Below are 25840 nucleotides of genomic sequence, written 5' to 3'. Positions count from 1 at the left end.
ATGCTAGAAATCCAAGCACATGTTCTCTAAGGGACAGAAAAATAAGGGAGGGTTATAACCATTGTCAGGTTTTTTTTTTTTTATGCCATTGTTGAGATTTCCCTTCACTTCTGGCCGTTTAGCCAAGCCAGGAAGTGAGAAGAAAAGAAGAAATACCTCCAAAGCGAGGCATCCCTGGTTGTCACCAGGGTCAATAGAATGAATGTCTTCATTGGAAGATTTCCCCTATATTCCTGTTCTGGGGAAACCCAAAATTTAGGTTCCCTTCATTCTCTACTCTAACACAAAAAAACATTTTGCCTTTAGTTATACATTAAGGGATGCAAAATATTAAGTGTACCAAGTACATAACATAATAAAATACAGTCATCATAACCTCAATTTTTCATTAAAAAGCGATGCAAGATTGTGCAACGTTATCAGTATACGCTAATCGTACATTACACAGATACAGCAGTTCATAGCACACTTAAATAATAATAATAATATTGTTTCAGCTGTTTATGGAAAACAGCTGAAACTGAGGAACGTTTTACCTTTACACAACCATATGTAGCAAAGTGTAATAGCTGATACTTTCAAACAGACACAAGATGGTGCTAAAACACAAGTATAAATTCAAGACCTGATACAGAAGTCATCTCTTAAAAGTCAGTGTTAGCAGAGAATGAGTAAAAACTGTGCCCCAGTAAATGTCAAACATGTGCATTACACTGTAGAGGTTCAGAGCATTTCGTTTATCTGAAGCTCTCGAATATTAGTTACATACAGCAAGCTGTAATGCTGTTATCAGCCATCATGTTTGGCCTCTTTAATAATACTTCTAACTGTACTGGAAACATGAAAACAACTCACAAAGCGGGTTCAAAAAATCTAACTTACTCATTTTGGTTTTTACTGCAGTTTTCTGCTAAAAAGTATTCAATATGAAACTGAAACGCAAGGACACGTTTCAAATACAAGGTCCACGGGCCAAATGTGGCCCGCCAGGCCATTTCATGTGGTTCTCGCACCTCTCCTCCACCAGATCCTCCTCCGCCAGTCAAGGAGCAGAGAGGGGGACAGAACTCCTCCTATAGATCCTGCTCCTCTCTTTGAAGCTGCAGCACACCCTTGTCTCTGTCTCCCCTGGTCTCAGCATTCAGCAGATTCTGGCAGCTGACTCCAGCCCTCCTCTGGTCCTCCTCCTTACCCTGCACATTCTGCTTCCCAGCTCCACCCAAAACTTCTCAGCAGAAGCACAAGATAAGGGGGGTGCACTGTGATGTAAAGCTTGGTGGGGGACTCTTGACTTCTGATGGTGGAGTTGGGCTCTTGACATCTGATGTAAGGGGTGCTCTGGACATCTGCTTATAATTATTATGAGAATAATAGAATTCTATGCCAGTTGAAAAGCAGGGTCACACACCGCTGGTATCATCCACAAGAAACTTTATTGGAGACTGCTCACACAGAACACCATTTTGTAGCCTGCAGCATCTGTTACAAAAGCCCATTGTCAGGTATTACTAAAACCAGTGATATTCAATTGCAGAGGTAAATATTTAATATGATAAATAGTAGATGTCTTTATATAATCTTAAAGATTCAACTGGCCCTTTGAGAGCAACCATAATGCTGATGCAGCCCGAGCTCAAATTAAGTTTGATACCCCTGTGCTAGGGGGAATACACCAGTTAGAGTAAATTCACAGAAACAGTGATTGCAAGACACACAGTTGCATGTAATTGTGCCAACTGTAAACATTTTGACAGGAGGAGAATGCATGGCAAGTGGAAAGATGACTTGTCAATGCTGGCTACAGTATGTGTTGACCTGTAATCTTCACCCAGATGTTTCTGCTGTGGTGGAGGATCAGGCTGTGCTGTCTGGCAGGGGTATCTGAATTACTGAATTGCAAACTTGGATGCACAGTCAGGACTATCTTTACTATTGATTGAAGCCTGGGCAGATATTTTATTGCCCCCTGCCCCATGCCATTTCGCTCTCCACCTTCTCTGGGACATAAAATAAATAGCAGCTAAACGCAAAATCAGTTTTCTGCAGCAGATCAGGCAGCAATTACGACTGGTTGCCAGAGGTTACAGCATATCAGTACTGCTCGCTGACTGGTTGCTAGAGGTTACAGCACTCACTATGGCTCACTGATTAGTTGCTAGAGGTTACTGCACATCATTACTGCTCACTGGTTGCTAGAGGTTACTGTACATCATTACCGCTCACTGATTGGTTGTTAGAGGTTACTGTACATCATTACCGCTCACTGATTGGTTGTTAGAGGTTACTGTGCATCATTACCACTTATTTGTTGCTAAAGGTTACAACACATCATTACAGCTCACTGATTACTTACTAAAGGTTACAGCACAACATTATGGCTTACTGATTGATAACCTCTGCACCCCAAACTTCTCTCAACCTCTCCACTCTACCACTCCCCACAATAACTCTACATGCCTGCTCTGCTCATCTATGTACCAGTCTTCCTTACCTCTGTACATCCCCTACTTGCTCACCTGTGCACCCCAAACTGTAATTCCTTCTCTGTCTACCCCACCCGCACTACTTTGCAGAACAGGGTGATGGTAGGCTCAGTGACCACAGTTGCAGGCAGGACTTTAATGCATGCCCCTATTTACCTCCCTAGTAGGCAGCATACAGCAGAGGGATGGTGGATGAAATCTCAGGGGGCATAATATACATATGAATGTTGTAGCTATTTACAGATGTTATTTACATGTGAATACTGACATGATCTGGGTCATCTGTACACTGCAATTGGGCAGCGCTGGGCAGTATAAGTGACAGCACTTCACATTGAGATATCGGGATGCAACGCAGGAGGAAGACTTCCAGGGACAAGGGTATGTAAACCAAGACAATTGGCAAATATGGGGCAGCTGCTTTGGGCACAACAAAAATGACTGAGCCCAGGGCAGCTGCCCCTTTTGTCCTGCTTTACAGACTGTCCTGTGTATAGTATACCAAATCTATTTGCAAGTAAAAAAATACCATATGTTCAAAAGCTATATTTATCTGCTTGCTTCAGTTCAGTTTTAATTGTGTATGGTACAATATTTCAAAATGCTATCTAAAGTGTCTTATATAACCAGTCAACTGTTAGAGTGAAAAATCTTAGGGGAAAAAAAAAAAAAAAAAAAGATTTCAGAAAAGAAAAATCTGACTGGCTTCCAAATTAAACACTTGAAGCCACCACCTGCATCTCTCATGTAGATAATCTGACAAGCCATTTATATATTTTAACATGATTCAATTACCATGAGCAAACAAGAAAAGTAATGTTCAACACTAGCTAAATAAGGTCACCTATTAATTTATATGACCAATAGTTTTTTTTATCTCAAACATATCATGATTAAACTGAAGAGCTACTTTGATTGGGTTACAACACATAAGGGACTTTTGAGGTGCCAATCAATCAACATAAGAAAATAATAAGAGGTTTTTAGAAAGTTAATACTTTAAATAATAGCAGGACAAAAACATTTATATGACCGATGCCTTTTTTTTCATGATCACATCCAACTATTTCAATTACTGCTGTAAAAAATTCTACAGTAAGAAATATTTTACAGCCAATATTTGAACTATGCAACAACTCCCTTGTTTTTTCCTCTTATCTTTTTATGTCATAAGATTTGTTGATTTAGACAGTGGTATATTGAATCTGGTATACTTTTGCACTGTGCTGTTGGGAATAAGGACCATGTTTACTGATTTTTGAAATTAACTGTATTCTTTTAGCCTTAGAAATATATCAGCATTCTGTATTCAGGCTCGGTTCACAGGGCTGTGACTCCATTGTCATGCGATCTCCAGTGTGACTTTGCAGAACGACTTTTGTGTGACTTTCACGCGACAGAGTCCACTGGACCCTAAGTTGCATTGAAATTGCATCAAAATAGTGCAAGAATGTTTCTGAAGTCACTGCGACTTGAGTTGCATTGCTTGGAACGGCTGCAATTGAAATAAATGTTTTGACTTGTCCTTATTATTATTATTATTATTATTATACAGGATTTATATAGCGCCAACAGTTTGCTCAGCGCTTTACAATATAACGGGAGACAATACAGTTCAATACAAGAGGGATAGGAGGGCCCTGATCCTTGGAGCTTACAATCTAGGAGTCATGCAGCTTTATGTGTTGCAAGTCACAACAGTGTGAATCAGGACTACAAGAAAAAAAAGAGCATTCACTATTTTAACAGTAGCATTTTTTTTATTTTTAAATCAGCAGCAAGCATTCACTATTTTAATCTGGGGAAAAACATAACGACAAAAAATGAATCATTTATAGCACTAAGCTAAAAATTCTGTTGCCTGCATTTTCTGTACACATTATTCCTGCTGGATATAGGCTAGGGTTCGTGGCAGTGACCTTTATCTTTTATCATTTACTTGGGCAAAGGAAAGAAAATGACTAGATCACATGGAATTGCTGTCCATATTTTCTCCAACTGGCAGCAATATTGAAGCAATCAGAGGTAAAGAAAGTCAATGTGAGTGCAAGTTCCAGCAGTGCAGACAGATGTGATCACAGGTGAAGATGTACAAGTGCTTGGTACTGACCTTTCTCCCAGCCAACAATAGTGAGAGGGAATTCTGCTCAGTAGCCTGAGGACTTTCTGTAGCCTGTCAGACTTCCTTACCACCCCTAAACACCTTTGAACATTTTTTCCTGTGCACAGCGGGTCCTTGTCCTGTGCTGCAGTCTGACCACCCACTGTTGCTTATTGACCAAACATGTAGGACTCAGGAGCTGTGCGGATACGACTTGGGTATAGGATTCCTTTTCTATGTAGAGAGAATCATTTGCACACACATTTCACTCTTGCAAGATAAGAAAACAGGGCAGCATAACAAAACTGGCTAAAATTATACTTAAGTCAACAGAGAGAAATGTTATTGGAGTTCCTCTTGGGCATAGAAGCTCTGTCACTGTCAGGCTACATGCAAAAAAATCCTCCGGCTAAAAGAACACTGAGAAAACATTGCTTTAATTGTGTTAGTGAGCTGAACAGTTTTTTCATACATGAACTAAAAGGACGGAGTGAAATTAATTGGTTCAGGCAATTAGAATGTACTTGTATTAGGGTAAGGCTGTCTCCCAGAAAATCTAGAATCTAACATAGAAAATAACAATCACTAAGTCCACTGTTTAAGGGACAAAGATAACTCTCTCTGCCATTTTACTTGTTTCTGCTATTTACCGCCCCCCCCATTCACCTGTCAATATGACTAGGACTTCTAGAAGAATACTGACAGGAACCAAAACACCTGTTTCAGCCACATACTAGTTTGGAGGCAGTAACCCCAACCTAGATAGCGCCATGCAATATGAGAAAAGCCAGAAAATAGCTAATTCCTTCAGACGATTCTCAGGCAGGTAAATCATGTTATCTGGAGTCAAATCTTCTACACTTGCATGAAATCACATTTTAGCTGTGTTGCTGGGTGAATGGAGCACATAGAAATAATTGGTTTCCACCTGCCCTAGCGGTTACCTGCATTGGTGACCGCTAGGACAGGTGGAAACCAATTGCAGAAAAGTGCAGGTCAGCAAGTAACATCCTATATTATACTTACCTGCTCTGTGCAAAACCATCCGATCTTCCTCTTCTTGGGTTTTGGATCCTCCTCCCCCCAGCTGAGTGCCCACCATAGCATTCCTGTTGCTATTGGGCACTTGTGCGGGATTGCTCTTGAGCCAGCTCTGTGTGTCCATCCTCTAGGAGGATGTGAAACCTCTGACCCTCAGTCTGGACAGTGCTGATTGGCCCTGTGCTGATCACATGCACCCTCCCAAGAAGAAAAAAAAAAACTCTCTAGCAATACGCACCAAACTGAGCATGTCCAGGGGTTTGGTCTGTATCAGGTGGTCATTTCAACAAGAGGAGGGGCAGAAAAAAAGGATCAAAAGTTTTTTTTACAAAATGCAGAGGATTAACCCCTTAGGTTCCACACTGAGTATAACAAGCATGCTTTACTGCATATACACGGATTTTACTGTGGTGGGTTTAGTAACACTTTACGGTAAAAAAAACCTTCTGCATACAGCTCTCCCCTAGCCCCTACTCATGTTTACATGAACCCGATCTCGATCCAGCGCTGTGCACGAGAGCAGAGGCTCTCTTCGCTCTCTCACTCCTCCTTGGGTCAGAGGGGCTCAGCCCTTCCCTCTTCATTGGCTGTGATTGACAGCAGTGGCACCCAATGTCTTCCACTGCTGTCAATCACTTTTTTTTCTTGAGAGGGTGCATGTGATCAGCACAGGGCCAATCAGCACTGTCCAGACAGAGGGTTAGAGGTTTCACATCCTCCTAGAGCAGAAAGAAAACTCCTCCTACATGCTTTAACCAGTGCTCTGCTGAAGTCACAAGAATGCTCTAACTGCTGATGAGAAAAGGTATTTAGCAGTTTATATTTACTAAAATAATTGAATTTCTATGTTGTGTGTACTGTGGGAGACTAGATATAGCGAATGCAGGGTCCTGGGTTTAGTAATGCTTAGAATGAATTAAGATTTAAAAAAAAAAAAAAACCTGCCGTTAGCCATTACAAACCACTTTAAAGCAGTACTAAATCCAAAAGTAAACATTGATTATATTGCAGCTTACCAATTCTTAGATGTGATGGCTGCATGTGTCTTTTTTATTAGGTTTTATTTCTTTTATTTTCATCTAGAGATTCAGCCAGTACATTTGCTTTTTTTTTTAACAGAACAAGCTGTCTAGCAGATGTAGCAGAGGCCTGAGACAAACCACTAACAGGGGTGCTTACAATGCTCAGCTTTTATTTACTTATGTAAAACCTTCCGGAATTTCTTGTGGGTGACATGCATCGCATGATTTTATTTGCACAATTGTAGTGCAAAAAATTGCGGTAGAATCACCCACATTTTTAGGTACCATTGAAATTAATGGCACATGAACATGCTGATGTGCGATTTGGCATTTTAACAGCGTGTTTTGAAACTGCAGGCAGAATCATGGCAATTCTGCCCACGATTCAAAATGTCTATATATGGACGAAGCCCTAAATCATTCATACGTAAACCCAACATTTCATATTTCTGTGTGCCTGCTGTACTATGTACTTGTGTGAAAAAGTAAACTGCCCTCTTTGTATTTCTTCCTTTGTGTGAAATCCCTGGTATTTTTCCCAGACCCTCTGCTTTCCTATTAAAAACTAGCCATGTTAGGCACGAGAACAGAGCATGGTCATTTTTCTGACTGTGCTGAGAGCTAATCCAATGATCAAACTTGAGCTGACATGACACCCCCCCTCCCCCGCAGCCATTCACCAGGAAGTTTAGTGTGCTGCTGTTTTTCTTCCCTGGGCTCCTTATGGAGCTGAGAACACAGAGTATTTGATCACCTATAAAAAAGGGTAAAAAAGGTATTTGGAATTGTTTTTATATAGATTGTAAACTCGAAAGAGCAGGGCCCTCACTCCCCTCATGTTTTGCATTGTATTGGTATTGTTCTGTCACATGTTCTGTCCCCCTTTGTAATGTACAGCGCTGAGCGAACTATTGGCGCTTTATAAATACTGTATAATAATAATAATATGTATACATAAATGTTTTGCCTTTCATTTCTATTTTAAACTGAATGGGTAAGGACAGTTGTTGTTCAGCATTTTTACTAAAGAAACATGTAAATGTGGAATGTCAAGTTTGACAGGTGGCACAGCTGGACCAAGGTAAGTATGCAATAAAGATCATATCTGAAGTTCTGCTTTAAAGCAAATTTGTGGCTTTGGCTAACCCTCTCTTCTGTGAATCTAAAGCAAATCAAAATTCCTAAAATACTGTATCTACTTCCAGCATCTGCTTACTATTAAACACTGCATTACACTAGAAAATACCATAGAAAGCAGTCTATATTAAATTCTATAAAATACCATTTCATAAAAAAAGACTGCAAAATATAAATGAAATCAAAGACCAATAAAAAATATTCCAATATCAGAGAACATTTTACAGTTTCATTTATTAAAAACAATAAAATTCTATGTATAAAAAACATAAATTTAAATAATTGATTAACACATGAAAGTACTGGCAGTATGCCCTCCACACAATTACATTTTAATTTGCGTCCTCTTCTTAAGGGTACACTGTCAGGAGAATAGATTCACTAGGTTAAACCTGAGGGATGTCAGGAGAATAGATTCACTAGGTTAAACCTGAGGGATGTCAGGAGAATAGATTCACTAGGTTAAACCTGAGGGATGTCAGGAGAATATATTCACTAGGTTAAACCTGAGGGATGTCAGGAGAATAGATTCACTAGGTTAAACCTGAGGGATGTCAGGAGAATAGATTCACTAGGTTAAACCTGAGGGATGTCAGGAGAATAGATTCACTAGGTTAAACCTGAAGGATGTCAGGAGAATAGATTCATAGGCTAAACCTGAAGGATGTCAGGAGAATAGATTCACTAGGTTAAACCTGAGGGATGTCAGGAGAATAGATTCACTCGGTTAAACCTGAGGGATGTCAGGAGAATAGATTCACTAGGTTAAACCTGAGGGATGTCAGGAGAATAGATTCACTCGGTTAAACCTGAGGGATGTCAGGAGAATATATTCACTAGGTTAAACCTGAGGGATGTCAGGAGAATAGATTCACTAGGTTAAACCTGAGGGATGTCAGGAGAATAGATTCACTAGGTTAAACCTGAGGGATGTCAGGAGAATATATTCACTAGGTTAAACCTGAGGGATGTCAGGAGAATAGATTCACTAGGTTAAACCTGAGGGATGTCAGGAGAATATATTCACTAGGTTAAACCTGAGGGATGTCAGGAGAATAGATTCACTAGGTTAAACCTGAGGGATGTCAGGAGAATAGATTCACTAGGTTAAACCTGAGGGATGTCAGGAGAATATATTCACTAGGTTAAACCTGAGGGATGTCAGGAGAATAGATTCACTAGGTTAAACCTGAGGGATGTCAGGAGAATAGATTCACTAGGTTAAACCTGAAGGATGTCAGGAGAATAGATTCACTAGGCTAAACCTGAAGGATGTCAGGAGAATAGATTCACTAGGTTAAACCTGAGGGATGTCAGGAGAATAGATTCACTAGGTTAAACCTGAGGGATGTCAGGAGAATAGATTCACTAGGTTAAACCTGAGGGATGTCAGGAGAATAGATTCACTCGGTTAAACCTGAGGGATGTCAGGAGAATAGATTCACTAGGTTAAACCTGAGGGATGTCAGGAGAATAGATTCACTAGGTTAAACCTGAGGGATGTCAGGAGAATAGATTCACTCGGTTAAACCTGAGGGATGTCAGCAGAATAGATTCACTAGGTTAAACCTGAGGGATGTCAGGAGAATATATTCACTAGGTTAAACCTGAGGGATGTCAGGAGAATATATTCACTAGGTTAAACCTGAGGGATGTCAGGAGAATAGATTCACTCGGTTAAACCTGAGGGATGTCAGGAGAATAGATTCACTCGGTTAAACCTGAGGGATGTCAGGAGAATAGATTCACTAGGCTAAACCTGAAGGATGTCAGGAGAATAGATTCACTAGGTTAAAGCTGAGGGATGTCAGGAGAATAGATTCACTAGGTTAAACCTGAGGGATGTCAGGAGAATAGATTCACTAGGCTAAACCTGAAGGATGTCAGGAGAATAGATTCACTAGGTTAAACCTGAGGGATGTCAGGAGAATAGATTCACTAGGTTAAACCTGAGGGATGTCAGGAGAATATATTCACTAGGTTAAACCTGAGGGATGTCAGGAGAATATATTCACTAGGTTAAACCTGAGGGATGTCAGGAGAATAGATTCACTAGGTTAAAGCTGAGGGATGTCAGGAGAATAGATTCACTAGGTTAAACCTGAGGGATGTGGTTTAGACTTGAAATGGCTCCCAGCTGGAAGAAGCCTTCCTGCAGCTGTACAGTAAGTGAGGGAAAATGAAAGAGAAACAGCTGCTAAAGGTTCCTTTAACATCAGATTAACTGCCGGTATCTAATCTAATAGAGACGTGTTCAAGAAAATGTGAATTAAACTGCTTGGCCCATTCTATTACATGGGGTCTAAATAACAACATATGACGGATCTGAAAATAATTGTTTACTGATATAAAACATTGGAAAAGGAAATAATAGGCTTGCTCTTGGCAACCAATCAGAGGTTTTCTGTATGTAACATCCACTAAAATCTGACTGCTTCATTGGTCACTACTGTAAACAGCCCTTTTTTATTTTATGTCCTCATATTGCTTAGGACTAGCAGGTAAATAGCAATAATAATTTGAATTGCATTGGGTAATTATTAAGTATTCTAAATAAGGTAATAAAGCAAAAGTATATATCACCAGCACATCGTGGATCTTTGAAAAAACATCCAAATATTTATTCATGTCATCACATCACAGCAATAAACTGCAAAATGTGAGGGCCTTGCAGGACCCCTTCATCTGATGATCATCTAACGGAGAGGTCCTGAATGACCCCAAAACATAGCACTTCATTGCTGTGATCACATGAATAAGCGTTTCTGTACACCCCGCGCCCCCCCCCCCCATCCTCTCCATCACTACTAACAACGGCACCATCTCTCCCACCCCACACGCCAAAGTCCTGGGTGTCACCCTGGACTCCCACCTCTCCTTCCTACCCCACATCCAACTGCTATCTAGATCTTGCAGGCTCCACCTCCGCAACATCTCCAAGATACGCACATTCCTCACCCCAGACACCACCAAACAACTCGTACCCTCCATCATCATCTCACACCTGGACTACTGCAACTCCCTCCTCACCGGCCTACCCAAACGAACGCTATCCCCACTCCAGTAGATCCTAAACTCAGCAGCTAGACTCATCCACCTCACCAACCGCTCCACATCTGCCTCCCCCCTCTGCCAATCCCTTCATTGTCTCCCGATTGCCCAGCGCATCAAATTCAAATTGCTAACTCTGACCTACAAAGTCATCCACAACACCGCCCCAAACTACATAACCGACCTGATACCCAAATACTACCCTACCCGTGCCCTCCGCTCCTCACAGGACCTCCTGCTCTCTAGCTCCCTGGTCTCCTCCTCCCACGCCCGACTGCAGGACTTCCCTCATCCTGCGCAACGGATCAAATTCAAAATCCTAACACTGACGTACAAAGCTGTCCACCATACTGCCCCGTACTACATCACTGACCTAATATCCAAGTACCGCCCAGCACGCACACTCCGCTCCTCACAAGACCTCCTTCTTTCTAGTTCCCTGGTCTCCTCCTCCCATGCCCGCCTCCAGGACTTCTCCAGGGTTTCACCCATCCTCTGGAACTCCCTGCCCCAACCCATCAGATTATCACCTACTCTCCTCTCCTTTAGGCACACCCTGAAAACCCATCTCTTCAGGGAAGCCTACCCCACCCCCTCCACTCTTCCTACCACTCCATCCCCCACAGCTATCTCCTCCTGTACCACCATCCCCTCCCTCCTAGATTTCATCCGTAACATGTGGCCTCGGCTCACAAATAGACCAATCATTAGAACAGCAATGGGCAAACTACGGCCCGCGGAGCGTGATACTGTCAGGATGATCTGTCCCCCTCGACGTATCTGCGCATGTGCCGGAGATCACCGATCGTCTGCTAATGCCTGAAACTGGCACATGCGCAGATACGTCGAGGGGGACAGATCCTCATAGGAGACAGATTTTCATGCTACACCGGAACGGCGAGAGGAACGCGCGGAGCAAAGGTAAGTGAATTGACACAGGGGGGGGCTTGGGGACTTAATATGGGGGATGAATTAATATGGGGGATGAATTACTATGGGGGATGAATTACTATGGGGGATGAATTACTATATGGGGGATGAATTACTATGGGGGATGAATTACTATAGGGGGGATGAATTACTATATGGGGGATGAATTACTATATGGGGGATGAATTACTATATGGGGGATGAATTACTATGGGGGGATGAATTACTATATGGGGGGTGAATTACTATGGGGGATGAATTACTATGGGGGATGCATTACTATGGGGGATTAATTACTATATGGGGGATGAATTACTATGGGGGATGAATTACTATGGGGGATGAATTACTATATGGGGGATGAATTACTATGGGGGATGAATTACTATATGGGGGATGAATTACTATGGGGGATGAATTACTATATGGGGGATTAATTACTATGGGGGATGAATTACTATGGGGGATGAATTACTATGGGGGATGAATTACTATGGGGGATGAATTACTATATGGGGGATGAATTACTATGGGGGATGAATTACTATATGGGGGATTAATTACTATGCTTACTATGGGGGAATATTACTATACTTACTATGGATGACACATACACATCATTCATCTACTCTTGGTCCGGCCCCCGGGTCCAATTATAAAATACTTTATTATTTCATAATAAATTAATTATAAAATAATTTCTTTGTGTTTGATTCCTATTCAAGAGAATTATTTATATATAGTCAAAATAGGCACAGAGGTAAATTTTTTTAACATTTTCTAATGGTGGTGTGCCTCGTGATTTTTTTCATGAAAAAAGTGTGCCTTTGCACAAAAAAGGTTGAAAAACACTGCTCTAGTCGGAAGCAGACAGCTGCCAGAAAGGTAAAGCACTCTAATATATGACAGGTTTGCTTTTAGAATATTGAAGTATTTTGTTTTCTAGACAATTTATAAATGCCAATTTAGGAGCAATGCTTACTATACTATCCTTTTTATTTTAAATTGAGGTTCTTGTTTTCTTGCTGTAAGCACAACAGCATAATTATGTGGTTTACCTATTTAACTTTTAAAAATGTTGTGAATTTGCCTCAGCTTGTAGTAGTGCATCTCAAGAGAGAGAGAGGAATATTTCCCTTCACTGTGCGATATTCACCTTTTAAACCAGAACTAAAAGTAGACCAAGGTCTCGGCTTCTTTCCTGCCAGGAAAAGGCTCCATGTTAACCCCCTACCAACATCCGCCAGCAGGATTCGCAACAATCCAGCAGTCTGAAAACAGTTCAGAATTTTTAGCAACTTCTCATCCTAACAGATTGATGAAGCTGGTGATAAGATTCTTTGTCCTCAGTTGCTATTGGCCTTCCCTGCTTGTTTAAATTTTTTTTTTCTTCTGCATCTGCAGATGTACGTGTGAACTGTCCATTGTATCAAACATTGCAAAAAATGAGTTGCTGAATCCATTCAATTCTTTTTGCATTAGCCCCCCAGAGTTATTCATTATAATTTTTAGTTAGCGGGAAGCTTCTGCAGGAAAGTCCATGAAGAGTAATTGAGAGTCACATATTGGTTAATTATTATAGTATAGAACTTTGGAATATTGTCTTGTTAACCTTGCTTCATTACCTGTGTATAACATTCCCATCGCACACATTACCGGAAAGGTAAGAGGTAAGCGGGTGCTGTAGCAACTGCCAGCTTGAAACTGGTAACATAAGGCAAAGTGTATATCGCCAGCAAACCATGGATCTTTGAAATAATTATTATTATACAGTATTTATATAGCGCCAAAGGGTATGCTCAGCGCTGTACAGTAGCAATGGGGACAGAACATGAGACAAGACAGTAACAATACAATACACGAGGGGTTCGAGGGCCCTGCTCTTTCGAGCTAACAATCTAGGAGGGAGGGGAAGGTGGTACAGGAGGAGATGGCTGTGGGGGATGGAGTGGTGGGAGGAGTGGAGGAGGTTAGTTGTTAGGTGAGGTTGGGGTAGGCTTCCCTGAAGAGGAGGGTTTTCAGGGTGCGCCTGAAGGTGAGGAGGGTAGGTGACAGTCTGATGAATTGGGGTAGGGAGTTCCAGAGGATTACTATACAGTATTTATAAAGCGCCAATGGTTCGCTCTGCGCTGTACATTACAAAGGGGGACAGAATATAGTAATTCATCCCCCATAGTAATTCATCCCTATAGTAATTCATCCCCCATAGTAATTCATCCCCCATAGTAATTCATCCCCCATATAGTAATTCATCCCCCATAGTAATTCATCCCCCATATTAATTCATCCCCCATATTAAGTCCCCAAGCCCCCCCCTGTGTCAATTCACTTACCTTTGCTCCGCGCGTTCCTCTCGCCGTTCCGGTGTAGCATGAAAATCTGTCTCCTATGAGGATCTGTCCCCCCTCGACGTATCTGCGCATGTGCCAGTTTCAGGCATTAGCAGCCGATCGGCGATCTCCGGCACATGCGCAGATACGTCGAGGGGGACAGATCATCCTGACAGTATCACGCTCCGCGGGCCGTAGTTTGCCCATTGCTGTTCTAATGATTGGTCTATTTGTGAGCCGAGGCCACATGTTACGGATGAAATTGCAATTTTTCCCACGGCACACCAGACAATATCTCACGGCACACTAGTGTGCCGCGGCACAGTGGTTGAAAAACGCTGGACTAGAGGACAGTGTGGTGCGCAATTCAGTGCATGATTTTTTTCTACAAACTTAATTTAAAGTGTACAAAAGATACACTTGATTTATGGTGCTGTACAGTGCCATGCGATTCTGTACAGTGCTCTGTGAATGGGACACACAGGAAACAATTGTTTTCTGTGTGTCCTTGCGGTAACAGGCTTTTACAGCACAGTAGAATGTCTGCCACTGCACAATATGTGTATTAGCCCATAGATCTAGATAATTAAAACTAAACATAAGGATAAATATTCATAAGCAAACATTCAATAAGTCATATTTATCTGATCACTTGGCTGGTGTTTGCCTGCATGTTCCTAGTCATACTGGGGCTTGCTTTTGAGTGCTGAAGAACATAACATTACCATTGTCCACCACCCTCAGCCAAGCTGGATATGCAATTGAATATACCTTTCCCATGGCATTTACATTTGATTTCATTAAATGTTGCCTGATGTTTCTGCAGCTCCAAGGACAAATCTGGAAATATAGACACCTTATTGTCCTCATACTGTGTAACGCCTTTTTGTCGTGCCTTGTGCAACACTTAATCTCAATCCTTGCAGTTTAACAGCCGCGCAAGTAATGGCCTTGGTGGTGCACCTGGCTGTGGTGGTTTCGCTGGAACTCTGTGTGCTCTCTCTATCGCATGTGCCATTGAGAACTCTGTGCCCGGAAATATCGACTTTAGTAATCTTCCCACAAAGTCTCCCGCATTTTGACCTTCTGCCTTCTCTGGTAACCCCACAATTCTGATATTTCAGCGCATATGGTTTTCTAGATCATCAACTTTCTGCTGCCACATAGTAATCTGCTTTTCAGCCACTGCTACCTTCTTAGCCACAGGGGTTAGCTCCTCTTCCAAAGTCGATATTCTATTTTCTGCTTCAGCCACTAGCCCCAGGATATTTTGAAATAGTCACCTTAGATGCTGCCTGCCCCTTCCTGGACCCATCAGGTAGCACAAAAGAGCCTCCAACTTCCTGACCTGTGCCTACAGTTTTAGAAAGACACTTATAATGCATACCACATCAAGATTTTGCAAAGATCTCGCTCTTGCTGTTTGAGGCCTAGGAAAGAATGAAGGCAGAACAATGTCCTGATAGAGATGAAACTAGAAACCACTTTTGGTAAAAAAGCCAGTTGAGGTCGCAACACCAATTTATCCTGATGCAAAACCATTGCCACTAGAAACAAAACCTTCCGAATCAACAAGACTAGTGGAATCTCCCTAATTCACTTGGTGGTTTCTGCAAAACATTTAAGACCAAGTTCGGTTCCCATGGGCATAAATGTAGTCTGACAGACGGAGCTATATGCATTACTCCTTGCAATATGGTACGAGCTAGAGAGTGAGATGCAATGGGCCTTTGGAAAAAATAGCCAATACTGAAACCTGGCCCTTAATAGTACCAACAGCCAAATTATTTTCCAGACCTGATTGAAGAAATTACAGTATCTTACCAATCACATATTTCCGTGGATGTCATCTCCGGAGCTCACACCAGGAAATGTAAGCCTTCCAAGTTCTGTAATAAATGTTCCTAGAAAATACCTTTCTAGCGCTCAAGATAATGGGGATGACAAAATCCGATTCTCCCCTATCCTTCAGGACCTGGGTCTCAATAGCCATGCCATCAAATTTGGCAACCGTAAAGCTGGGAGCAATATAGGTCCTTGAGATAGCAGGTCTGGCCAGTATGGCAGGGACCATGGCCCTACCGCCAGCTTCACTATGTCCACATACCAGGCCCTCCCAGGCCAGGCTGAGGCAATCAGTATCACTGGAATAGACGCCTCCCGAATCCTGAATAAGAGATGTGGCAGCAGCTGAATCGGAGGAAAAGCATAAATTAGGGAAAACTGGTTCCAAGGAATCACTAAGGCATCTACTCCTGCCGTGCGAGGGTCCCTTACCCTGCACACAAAAAGGCCAACCTTGTTGTTGAACCTGGATGCCAATAGATCTATGTCTGGGCAACCCCATCGCTGGCAGATTGCCGTGAAAGCCTCGGGATACAACTTACTCTCCTGGAATCAACTGTCAGCGACTCAGATAATCCACGTGCTAATTTTCTACCTCCGGAATGAACACCACTGACAAACTTGGAACATATCTCTGTGTCTTGGCCACAGGAATCAGCAGCAGCCCACATATGCCCGGACTCCCTGATACATAAACACGGCTGGCTTCTATTTCCGGCTGCTACTGCTCACGTCATTCTCGCGAACATGCACACCCACCGAGAAATAAACATGACTGACTTCCATTTCCAGCTGCTACAGTGCATGCGATTCTCCTGAACGTGCATGCCCACTGATGAATAAACATGGCCGACTTCCATTTCCAGCTGCTACTGTGCATGCGATTCTCGTGAAAGTGCATGCCCACTGATGAATAAACATGGCCAACTTCCATTTCCAGCTGCTACTGCGCATGCCATTCTCGTGAACGTGCACGCCCACTGAATGTGCACACACCCCGCCGTGTGAGCACTCACGGCCGCATTCTTTAAAAAATGCTCCCTCTATTGGTCCATCCAGAAACAACAGGCAGGCATAGATTTTCCCGGGCTAAATGCTGTGAGCTATGCCCATGGTGGTAAATTCGCCAGTTGCACCAAGAACCTTTCCTGTTTTCCCTCCAAAACCTGTGTTTTGTTTTTCCCCTTCTGAGAGAAAAAAAAAAAAAGAGGAAGCTTACCAGTTCCACCACAGGTCCCTGACTTCCACCAGAGACCAACCTTCACCCATCATGGTGGGCGTTGTGATACACACCTTCAAGGGGTCACTACCTCAGACCTGTATATCACCCCTCTGGAAAGCGCCTTGGTCAGATTTAAATTGCACAGGGTTTCATCTACATGGGGTCCAGCACCGTCAGGCTGCATTACAGGCAAAACCCTGGGGAATTTTCTCCTGATCCAGCGAGGCTCAGGTACCATCCATTTTGGCTCACAGCATTCCAAATGGATCCAATAAAAGTACATGATTCTCCAATGAACTGTACTAGACTTTAGGTATGTTCTAGGAGCACAAGCAAGACTTTCAGTGACCATCCATCTTACAGACACTGGTGAAAAAACTGAAGTAATTCTGATTTAGGAGGAGTTGTTTAGGGGAGGACTTCCTCTCTGGTTGGTGAGCCAGTGTGCATTCACCTATAGGTGGCACATAACCCACATAGTCATAAATAGCCTGATCTGTGTCCTGTGATGTACGTAAAAGAAATATGTAAAAACCAATCAGTACAATCAAATTGCCCATGAAATGCAGTTATCAGTACTCTATGAGACTACAAACACTGACATATATAGCAATGACTTAAACGGAGGACAAGCTTATTTCAAAGTTATGCCAAACCTACAGAATCATGACAGACTAAGACGGTCCCAGGGAAGATGAAGGACTCTGATGCTCATGTAATGTTTTGTGGGTTAAAATGGTGGCATTTACAGAAACTGTTACTGCAAGTAAACTCTTGCCTTAATTAGAAGGTGGTTGGGTAGGCCTAAGCAAGGTATATCTGCAAGAAAAAGAAGGCAAACAAGAGTGTATGAAACACATTTATGCTTTCAGCTAACATACAGTGGGGATCGAAAGTTTGGGCACCCCAGCTAAAAATTTGTATTAATGTGCATAAAGAAGCCAAGGAAAGATGGAAAAATCTCCAAAAGGCATCAAATTACAGATTAGACATTCTTATAATATGTCAACAAAAGTTAGATTTTATTTCCATCATTTACACTTTCAAAAAAACAGAAAACAAAAAAATGGCATCTGCAAAATTTTGGGCACCCTGCAGAATTAATATCTTGTACTGCCCCCTTTGGCAAGTATCACAGCTTGTAAACGCTTTTTGTAGCCAGCCAAGAGTCTTTCAATTCTTGTTTGAGGTATCTTTGCCCATTCTTCCTTACAAAAGTCTTCCAGTTCTTTGAGATTTCTGGGCTGTCTGTCACGCACTGCTCTTTTAAGGTCTGTCCATAGATTTTCAATTATGTTGAGGTCAGGAGATTGTGAAGGCCATGGCAAAACCTTCAGTTTACGCCTCTTGATGTAATCCCCCGTGGATTTTGAGGTGTGTTTAGGATCATTATCCATTTGTAGAAGCCATCCTCTCTTTAACTTCAGCTTTTTCACAGATGGCATCAAGTTACCATCCAAAATTTGCTGAAATTTTATTGAATCCATTTTTCCTTCTACTCGTGAGATGTTCCCTGTGCCACTGGCTGCAACACAACCCCAAAGCATGATTGATCCAACCCCATGCTTAACAGTTGGACAGAGGTTCTTTTCATTAAATTCTGTGCCCCTTCTTCTCCAAACGTACCTTTGCTCATTCCGGCCAAAAAGTTCAATTTTAACCTCATCGGTCCACAGAACTTGTTTCCAAAATGCATCAGGCTTGTCTATATGTTCATTTGCAAAGTTCAAACGATGATTTTTGTGGTGAGGACGTAGAAGAGATTTTCTTCTGATGACTCTTCCATGAAGACCATATTTGTATAAGTATCTCTTTATAGTGGAATAGTGTACCACAACTCCAGTGTCTGCCAGATCTTTCTGGAGGGATCGTGCAGTCAAACGTGGGTTTTGAATTGTTTTTCTCACAATCCTGCAAGCTGTTCTGTCTGATATTTTTCTTGGTCTTCCAGATCTTGCTTTAACTTCCACTGTTCCTGATGACTGCCATTTCTTAATGACATTCCGAACAGAGGATATTGACATCTGAAAACGCTTTGCTATCTTCTTATAGCCTTCTCCAGCTTTGTGAGCGCCAACTATTTTCAGTTTCAGTTTTCTAGACAACTGCTTAGAAGAACCCATGGTGCTGATTGTTGGGGCAAGGTCAGATGAGTCTGGGCATTTAAAACCTTTGAGATTGACATCACCTGGTCTTCCCAGATGATTGAGAACAATCCATGACACTGGCAGGTCTCAGCTTGGCAAAGGGGGCAGTGCATGCTATAAATTCTGCAGGGTGCCCAAACTTTTGCAGACGCCATTTTTTTGTTTTCTGTTATTTTGAAAGTGTAAATGATGGAAATAAAATCTAACTTTTGTTGACATATTATAAGAATGTCTAATCTGTAATTTGATGCCTTTTGGAGATTTTTCCATCTTTCCTTGGCTTCTTTATGCACATTAATACAACTTTTTAGCTGGGGTGCCCAAACTTTCGATCCCCACTGTAGTATAGTGTACAACACCTTGAAAGCCTGAATTTCAGACTTTGTATTCTCCACATTTTAGAAAAATGTAACAGGAAAACAAACAAAGCAGTGAAACAGATTCCTTATTTTAATCAAACGGTCAAAAAACTCTCCTTTAAATAATTACACTTTAAGTGGTTTCTTTCCCTACGTTAGCTTGAGCCTGCAACTATCATCCTGATTGTACTTTTGTTTGTTTGAACAGACTGACTTCTAAACTCTTGTAGTCTTTGTTCTCCTTCCCAGACCACCATAGGTTTTTCTGTAATTTGGGGAATTTCACCCGATCCATGGACACACACAGACTGTACAAAATGGCACAGTTCTTTTTCTGCATTGCACAGAGCCAAGCACTGTCTGAGATTATTACTGTGCTGCTCTAACCTCTGCTATCCATCACTGCACTGTCCAATATAAGTAAGAGGATAGAGATAAGAGATGCTTAGGGAATTGTGTGCCCATATCTTCAACATGAATGCTAACACAGACTGCACAGCATACATGTCAGGACGAGATGACAGCAAAGATTTACTAGATTATACAGCAGGTTAACATGCCCTAACTTGTCCCATGACTTGCGATCTGACATTAGACATCTCCATCGTGAATTTGAGTATTGTAACAGTTGTAAATGAAACTGTTTAACTTTCTTCTTTTTGCTCAATCCTGTAGGTATGTTATTTGTAAACATATAAAATATGATTATCAAAATTATCAAGTATTTATTAATCAAGTGTTGAAACATTTTTAAAGACTGTTAAACCTCTAAAAATGAGTTTACAATACAAATCACAGCTCAGAATTATCTTAACTACAGTCCCATTGCATTATAATTCATTAAAAAAATGTGAAAATTAAGGTATGCTTAATGATGAATGTGATTTAAACAGGCGCTTTACCCATAACAACTTGATAAAAAAATAATGTTCTTTAGCAAGAAACAAATATTCCACATTAAGGATTATGCTGCCAAAATTAGTGTGTGCCTTTGGCATTGCCCCCATTTCTTCTTGCCAGAGGCCGCCATTTTGCTGAAGCCCAGAACCCCCAAGCAGCAGTAAATCTTTAGGCTGTTAGCAGATCGGCCTCTTCACTTTTGGCACAGTGTCAAAAAATAGAGAGCAACTGAGCATGTGCAGAGCAGGGTGAGGCAGTGTATTACTGGATTTTAAACAGCATAGGCATTATCTTTAATGTTTTACATTGCTATACCCAGGGGCGGACTGACAACTCATGGGCCCCCCGGGCAATAGGGGATCGTGGGGCCCCTGTGTCCTTGCCCAAACTCAAAAAAGCCTATGAAAAAGGTACCAGGGACATCTCATGGGGCACCCTACTGACCCCGGGCCCTTGGGAAGTGCCCGAGTTTCCAAATGGTCAGTCCACCCCTGGCTATACCACAAAAGGGGCCAGTGATCTAGTAGGATTCCATTCTTTGACTAAAGTTCCACTTTAAGAATGACCTACTATTTTCTATTGATACCGATGTTCCTGCACCATGTCTTTGTAAGACAGAGAAGTCATCTGGCAAATACTGGCAGAAGAAACGTAGAAGTGGGATTAAAAGGAATTAATGTCAAAGTAAACTGGGTAGGTAATGGGGAACAAATATAAAGAAGATGGTAGAGAATGGAAATCAGGAACTGAGAGCATGAGGGGTAAAAGGAATGTTCTGAGCATTATGCAGGCAGGAAAGGAGAAGAGACACAGGTGTGGGGGATAGGAAGAGGGGTGGAGGGTGAGAGGATAAAACAGGGGTGCAGTGCATAGGGATGGAAATGAGGTCATGGAGGAGACAGTAAGGAATGGTATTAGTGGCAGAGAAAGATGGAGTTGTATTTGCACTGTGCAGACAGGAACAGCAGCCCACTCATGCAGGGGAGATGAGCAGGAGAGTAGGAAAGGAGCATGGACAAGACAAGATTGGAGGTGACAGCATGGAAGACAGAAGAAGTTATAGGCACAAAACCACTACACTACAGGTTAGGTTGTGGAGTGTACCAAAATGCAGCGAGGGACATGAGAAATTATGGTAAGGGAACAGGTACAGTCATAGGGGGTTTAAAAGATGAATGTGGACTTTAACAGGAACTGACAGTAGAAGAGTAGAAGGAAAGGATAGATATATATATATATATATATTTTTTTTTTTGTGAGAACTAGCTTCATTTGGTGGAACTTTACAGAGACACTCTCTGAATTCTTTTTTTTTTTTAAAAGACTTTTCTTGGCTAATTCAAATAAAAGAGTTTTCAAACAAAGTTCTGTCAATCAAAAACAATATTTTTCCCTTGCAGAGGTTTTGGGTCATCAGCCTCCTGGCTTAGGGCTCATGTACACAGGGCTTTTGGAAAACACTTCTGAGCGATGGAAACCGACTGCTGGAAAACATACGTTAAAAACGGCAGTTTAGCTGCATTTGCATACCAGGTTTATGTGCGTTTGCATTTAAAAGCATTTTTAAAAGATAACCTCAGGAGACCTTCCCAAATGCCCAGAATGCACTGAAAAATAGTAAACAATTTACTATTTCAGACATGAGAGGAATGGAGAGAGCAGAAGCAGAGAGAACAGAAGCAGGGAGAGCAGTATGTGTTGAGATGACCTGTCTTTTCTGGTTGTATTCACTATGGATCCCATCATGAGCATAATGCGGCACGTTCTACCATTTTTTCCTTCACGTGAAACCTGGAACTGACTGCGCTGGTGTACCGGGTCCATTTGACTACATGGAAAACGCTTTGCATGCATTTCTGATGATGAAAAGAGGCTCTGGAGAGCATCTGGACATGGAACAGTTAAAAAACGCTTCTAAATGCAAACGCTTTAAACACAGTTAACCGCGTTTACACACTTTTACAAGCGTTTGGCATTTGAAACGCTGGTAAAATCTACTCTTGAACGCAAGTTTGGTGCGTTAAAAAAAATGACTGTAAACTCAACTGCCTGTAAACGACTATGTGTACATGGACACAGGAAAAGATAAGGGTGAGTTCAGGGGCTACTGAAAAAACCGCTGAAGAGCTCCTGAAAGTCAGTTTAGGAGCTGCAGTGTACATGAGCCCTTACACTTACATCACTGTGGTTACTCTTCAAACCCTCTGACAAACATTTCAGCCATACACTTAGTAGCCCCTTGCTCCCCCGGCTCCCATCCTTCCCAGATCTCTATGAAATCTTTGGGCTCCAGGTCCCAAAACAGGTTTTACTAACGGACGAGGAAACTGAAAAGTCAGTATCCTCTGAATAACACAAGTTCCCTGGAACTCCTCAACTTGCCTGGATGACAATCCTGGCTCATTAACTCTAACATTTTATACCATGGCAGGGTACAGCACTGCCACATTATATACAGTATGTGTACACACATAAATACACGCATACAGCTGTGTCTGTCCTCCACGAAAATTCATTACAGAGTGGAGGTCATAAGGGAGTTGGTTTTTAGCCTACATAGGTGAACCTAGAAATACCTTTTAACCACTAGCCTACAGGCACTTATACCCCCTTCCTGCCCAGGCCAATTTCCAGCTTTCAGTGCTGTCACACTTTGAATGACAATTGCGTGGTCATGCAACACTGTACCCATATGACATTTTTATAATTTTTTTGAGACAGATAAGAGCTTTATTTTGGTGGTATTTAATCATCTCTGGGGTTTTTATTTTTTCTTAAACAAACCAAAAACCACTGAAAATTTTGAAAAAAAAGTTTTTTCTTAGTTTTTGTTATAACATTTTGTAAATAAGTGATTTTACTCCTTCTCTGATGTGCGATAATGAGGCTGTAGTGATGGGCACTGGTAGGCTGCACTGATGGACACTGATAGGTGGCATTGATGGGCACTGATGGGCATTGACAGGCATCACTGATGGGCACTGAAAGGCAGTACTCATATACGGCACTGATAGGCAGCACTGACGGGCACTGATAGGCAGCACTGATGGGCACTGATAGGTGGCACTGACTGGCACTGTTAGGTGGCACTGACTGGCACTAGTAGGCGGCACTGATAGGCAGCACTAATGGGCACTGATAGGCAGCACTGATGTGCACTGATAGGTGGCACTGATGGGTGGCACTGATGGGTGACACTGAAAGGCAGCTCAGATGGGCACTGATATGTGGCATTGATGTGCACTGGTAGGCACTGAAATGTGGCACTAATGGGTACTGGCAGGTGGTATGGATGAGCACTGAAAGCTGGCACTGATGGACACAGACAGGTGGCTCTGCTGGGGCTACTCTGATGATCAGTGTACATGTCCCCTCCGAGGAATGCCGGTTGCCGGCTCTCCCCTCCTCTCGAGCTGTCAGCGTGACAGCTTGTGAGGAGAGAAATGCCAATAACCGACATTTCCCTATTTACATGTGATCAGCTGTGATTGGACACAGCTGATCACATGACCGAGCCGACATCTTCGGCTCTTTCCGTTGATCGGTGATCCGCTATGTCCGAGGGACACAGCACACCGCCGATCGCCGCACTCCAAGAGCCGTGCATGCGCGGTTAGAATGGGAGGATGTCATATGACGTCCTCCAAGAACAAGAGAACCACCTTGCGCCCGTCATTGGACTATATGGCGGGCGGTAGGCGGTTAAAGGTGTCAACCATCTAAGGTATTTTACAATTATATGTTGACTTTGGTAGGCCAAGCCATTCTCTGGCTTTTTACTCAAGATGTCGATTTTTTTCGCTCTGTATCTGCCCCACTTGGTTTCCCCACTCCTCTTGTTCCATTCTACATAATGTAAAACAAATTACATTTCAAAGCCGGAAAGTTTAAGCGCCCTGTTATGGCCACAGAAGCACAGTTCTGTGAACTAAAGAGAAAACATTTCACAACCAAAAGTACCTAATAGATATTAAAACTGTTCATTTAACTCTTCGTCATCTGTCAAAAACTGTCATACTATGTTTGGTTTGGGTGAGATTTCCATACTTACTTTTTATTTCTTTCACATAGCCATCTTTACAGTTGTGCATAAGCTGAACAATCCATTTATGCTGTGCACCAATACACTGCCAAGCTGGGTCACCTGGAGCATGGAGTTCGGACAGATATCTGCAAAAATAGAATGGGGGATCAAAGGTCAGCAAGTCTTGCTGTCTCGGGTTATTTTTAAAGTGTATTTAAACCGCAAAAAAGAATTAAATATTGCATCTTACCAGTTTATAGATGTGGTGGCTGCTGGTTTCCAGCATTCTCGATTGGCTGGCATGGGATGACGCAATTCCCACGCATGTGCAGGAGTTCAGTCTTCCTGGTACACAGGTACGGTGCCAGAATGTATACTTAGCAGTGCATGCACAGTTATTGCAGAAGCAGTTATATGTTATTGCAGAAGAGACATCATGTCTGTTCTGCAATAAACAGCCTGTCTGCTCGCAAAAAGACTTTAGTTGCGCTTTAAGCAGTCTGGAAAGCTAGGCAAACAGTTTAATTAAAACAGAAAAATATGCTATAAACAGACTAGTTCCAGATTGGGTGTCAAGGTTCTCTGCTATGTATGCCTTGCCTATCAAGCAACTTAAACAGCAATTCCAGACAATTCATGAAATCAATCTTTAATCCTATAGGCCTCATTCATATGGCTGTATTGATCCATATATTCATGCAAAAGGCTGTCTTCACCAATGCAACACGCACGGGTGTTCTGTTTAAATGAATAACAGGCAAGCAGCAGGGCGGACCTGCACAGCACTCCCTATAGAGGATGAGCTTGAAGATCTGCACATGCCTTACGTTCCTATTCACTGCTGCTTCAGCTTATCAAAGAGTAGTTGTGCACAACAAGTTACCTGCAAGCTGTGATGGGTACAGATTGGTGTTTGCTATCAGCTGCAGCTGCTCAATCTGTATAAAATCAATGACAGGCTTGCTGAAAGTTGAAGCCTGAGAACAAGATCTATAATACGTAACGTTTTCAGCCTGCTATGGCCAAGTGGTCATTATCAGCCTGCGACAGACGTGTACAACTTTGCAACAAATCTTGGGAGTGTACAACTTTGCAACAAATCTTGGGAGTGTGCAAGCAGCGGTGCCCCCAGGGCAAGCAGCTTTCTCTGGGGGCACTGCTCGAGGGTGAGGAGCCAGGAGCGCCAGCAGGGGACCTGAAAAGAAGAGGATCAGGGTAGCTGTGTGCAAAACTACTGCACAGAGCAGG

At 42.2% G+C, this 25840-nt stretch overlaps 1 protein-coding gene across 3 annotated transcripts in view; it reads right to left on the bottom strand.

The window, feature by feature from the left end:
- EXOC2 (exocyst complex component 2) overlaps positions 1–25840 on the bottom strand; it is a 262822-nt gene that overhangs the window by 120541 nt on the left and 116441 nt on the right. For all 3 annotated transcript variants that reach the window (XM_089686128.1, XM_089686129.1, XM_089686130.1), the window contains exon 10: positions 24620–24738. In XM_089686128.1, the coding sequence (XP_089542254.1) occupies positions 24620–24738 (119 nt within the window). The remainder of the gene's footprint in view (positions 1–24619; positions 24739–25840) is intronic.

Source organism: Staurois parvus, unplaced genomic scaffold (assembly GCF_062004578.1).
Source record: "Staurois parvus isolate SC_StPar_1 unplaced genomic scaffold, SC_StPar_1.0 ptg000391l, whole genome shotgun sequence".
Classification (NCBI taxonomy): domain Eukaryota; kingdom Metazoa; phylum Chordata; class Amphibia; order Anura; family Ranidae; genus Staurois; species Staurois parvus.
This window is presented reverse-complemented; position numbering and strand designations above follow the sequence as displayed.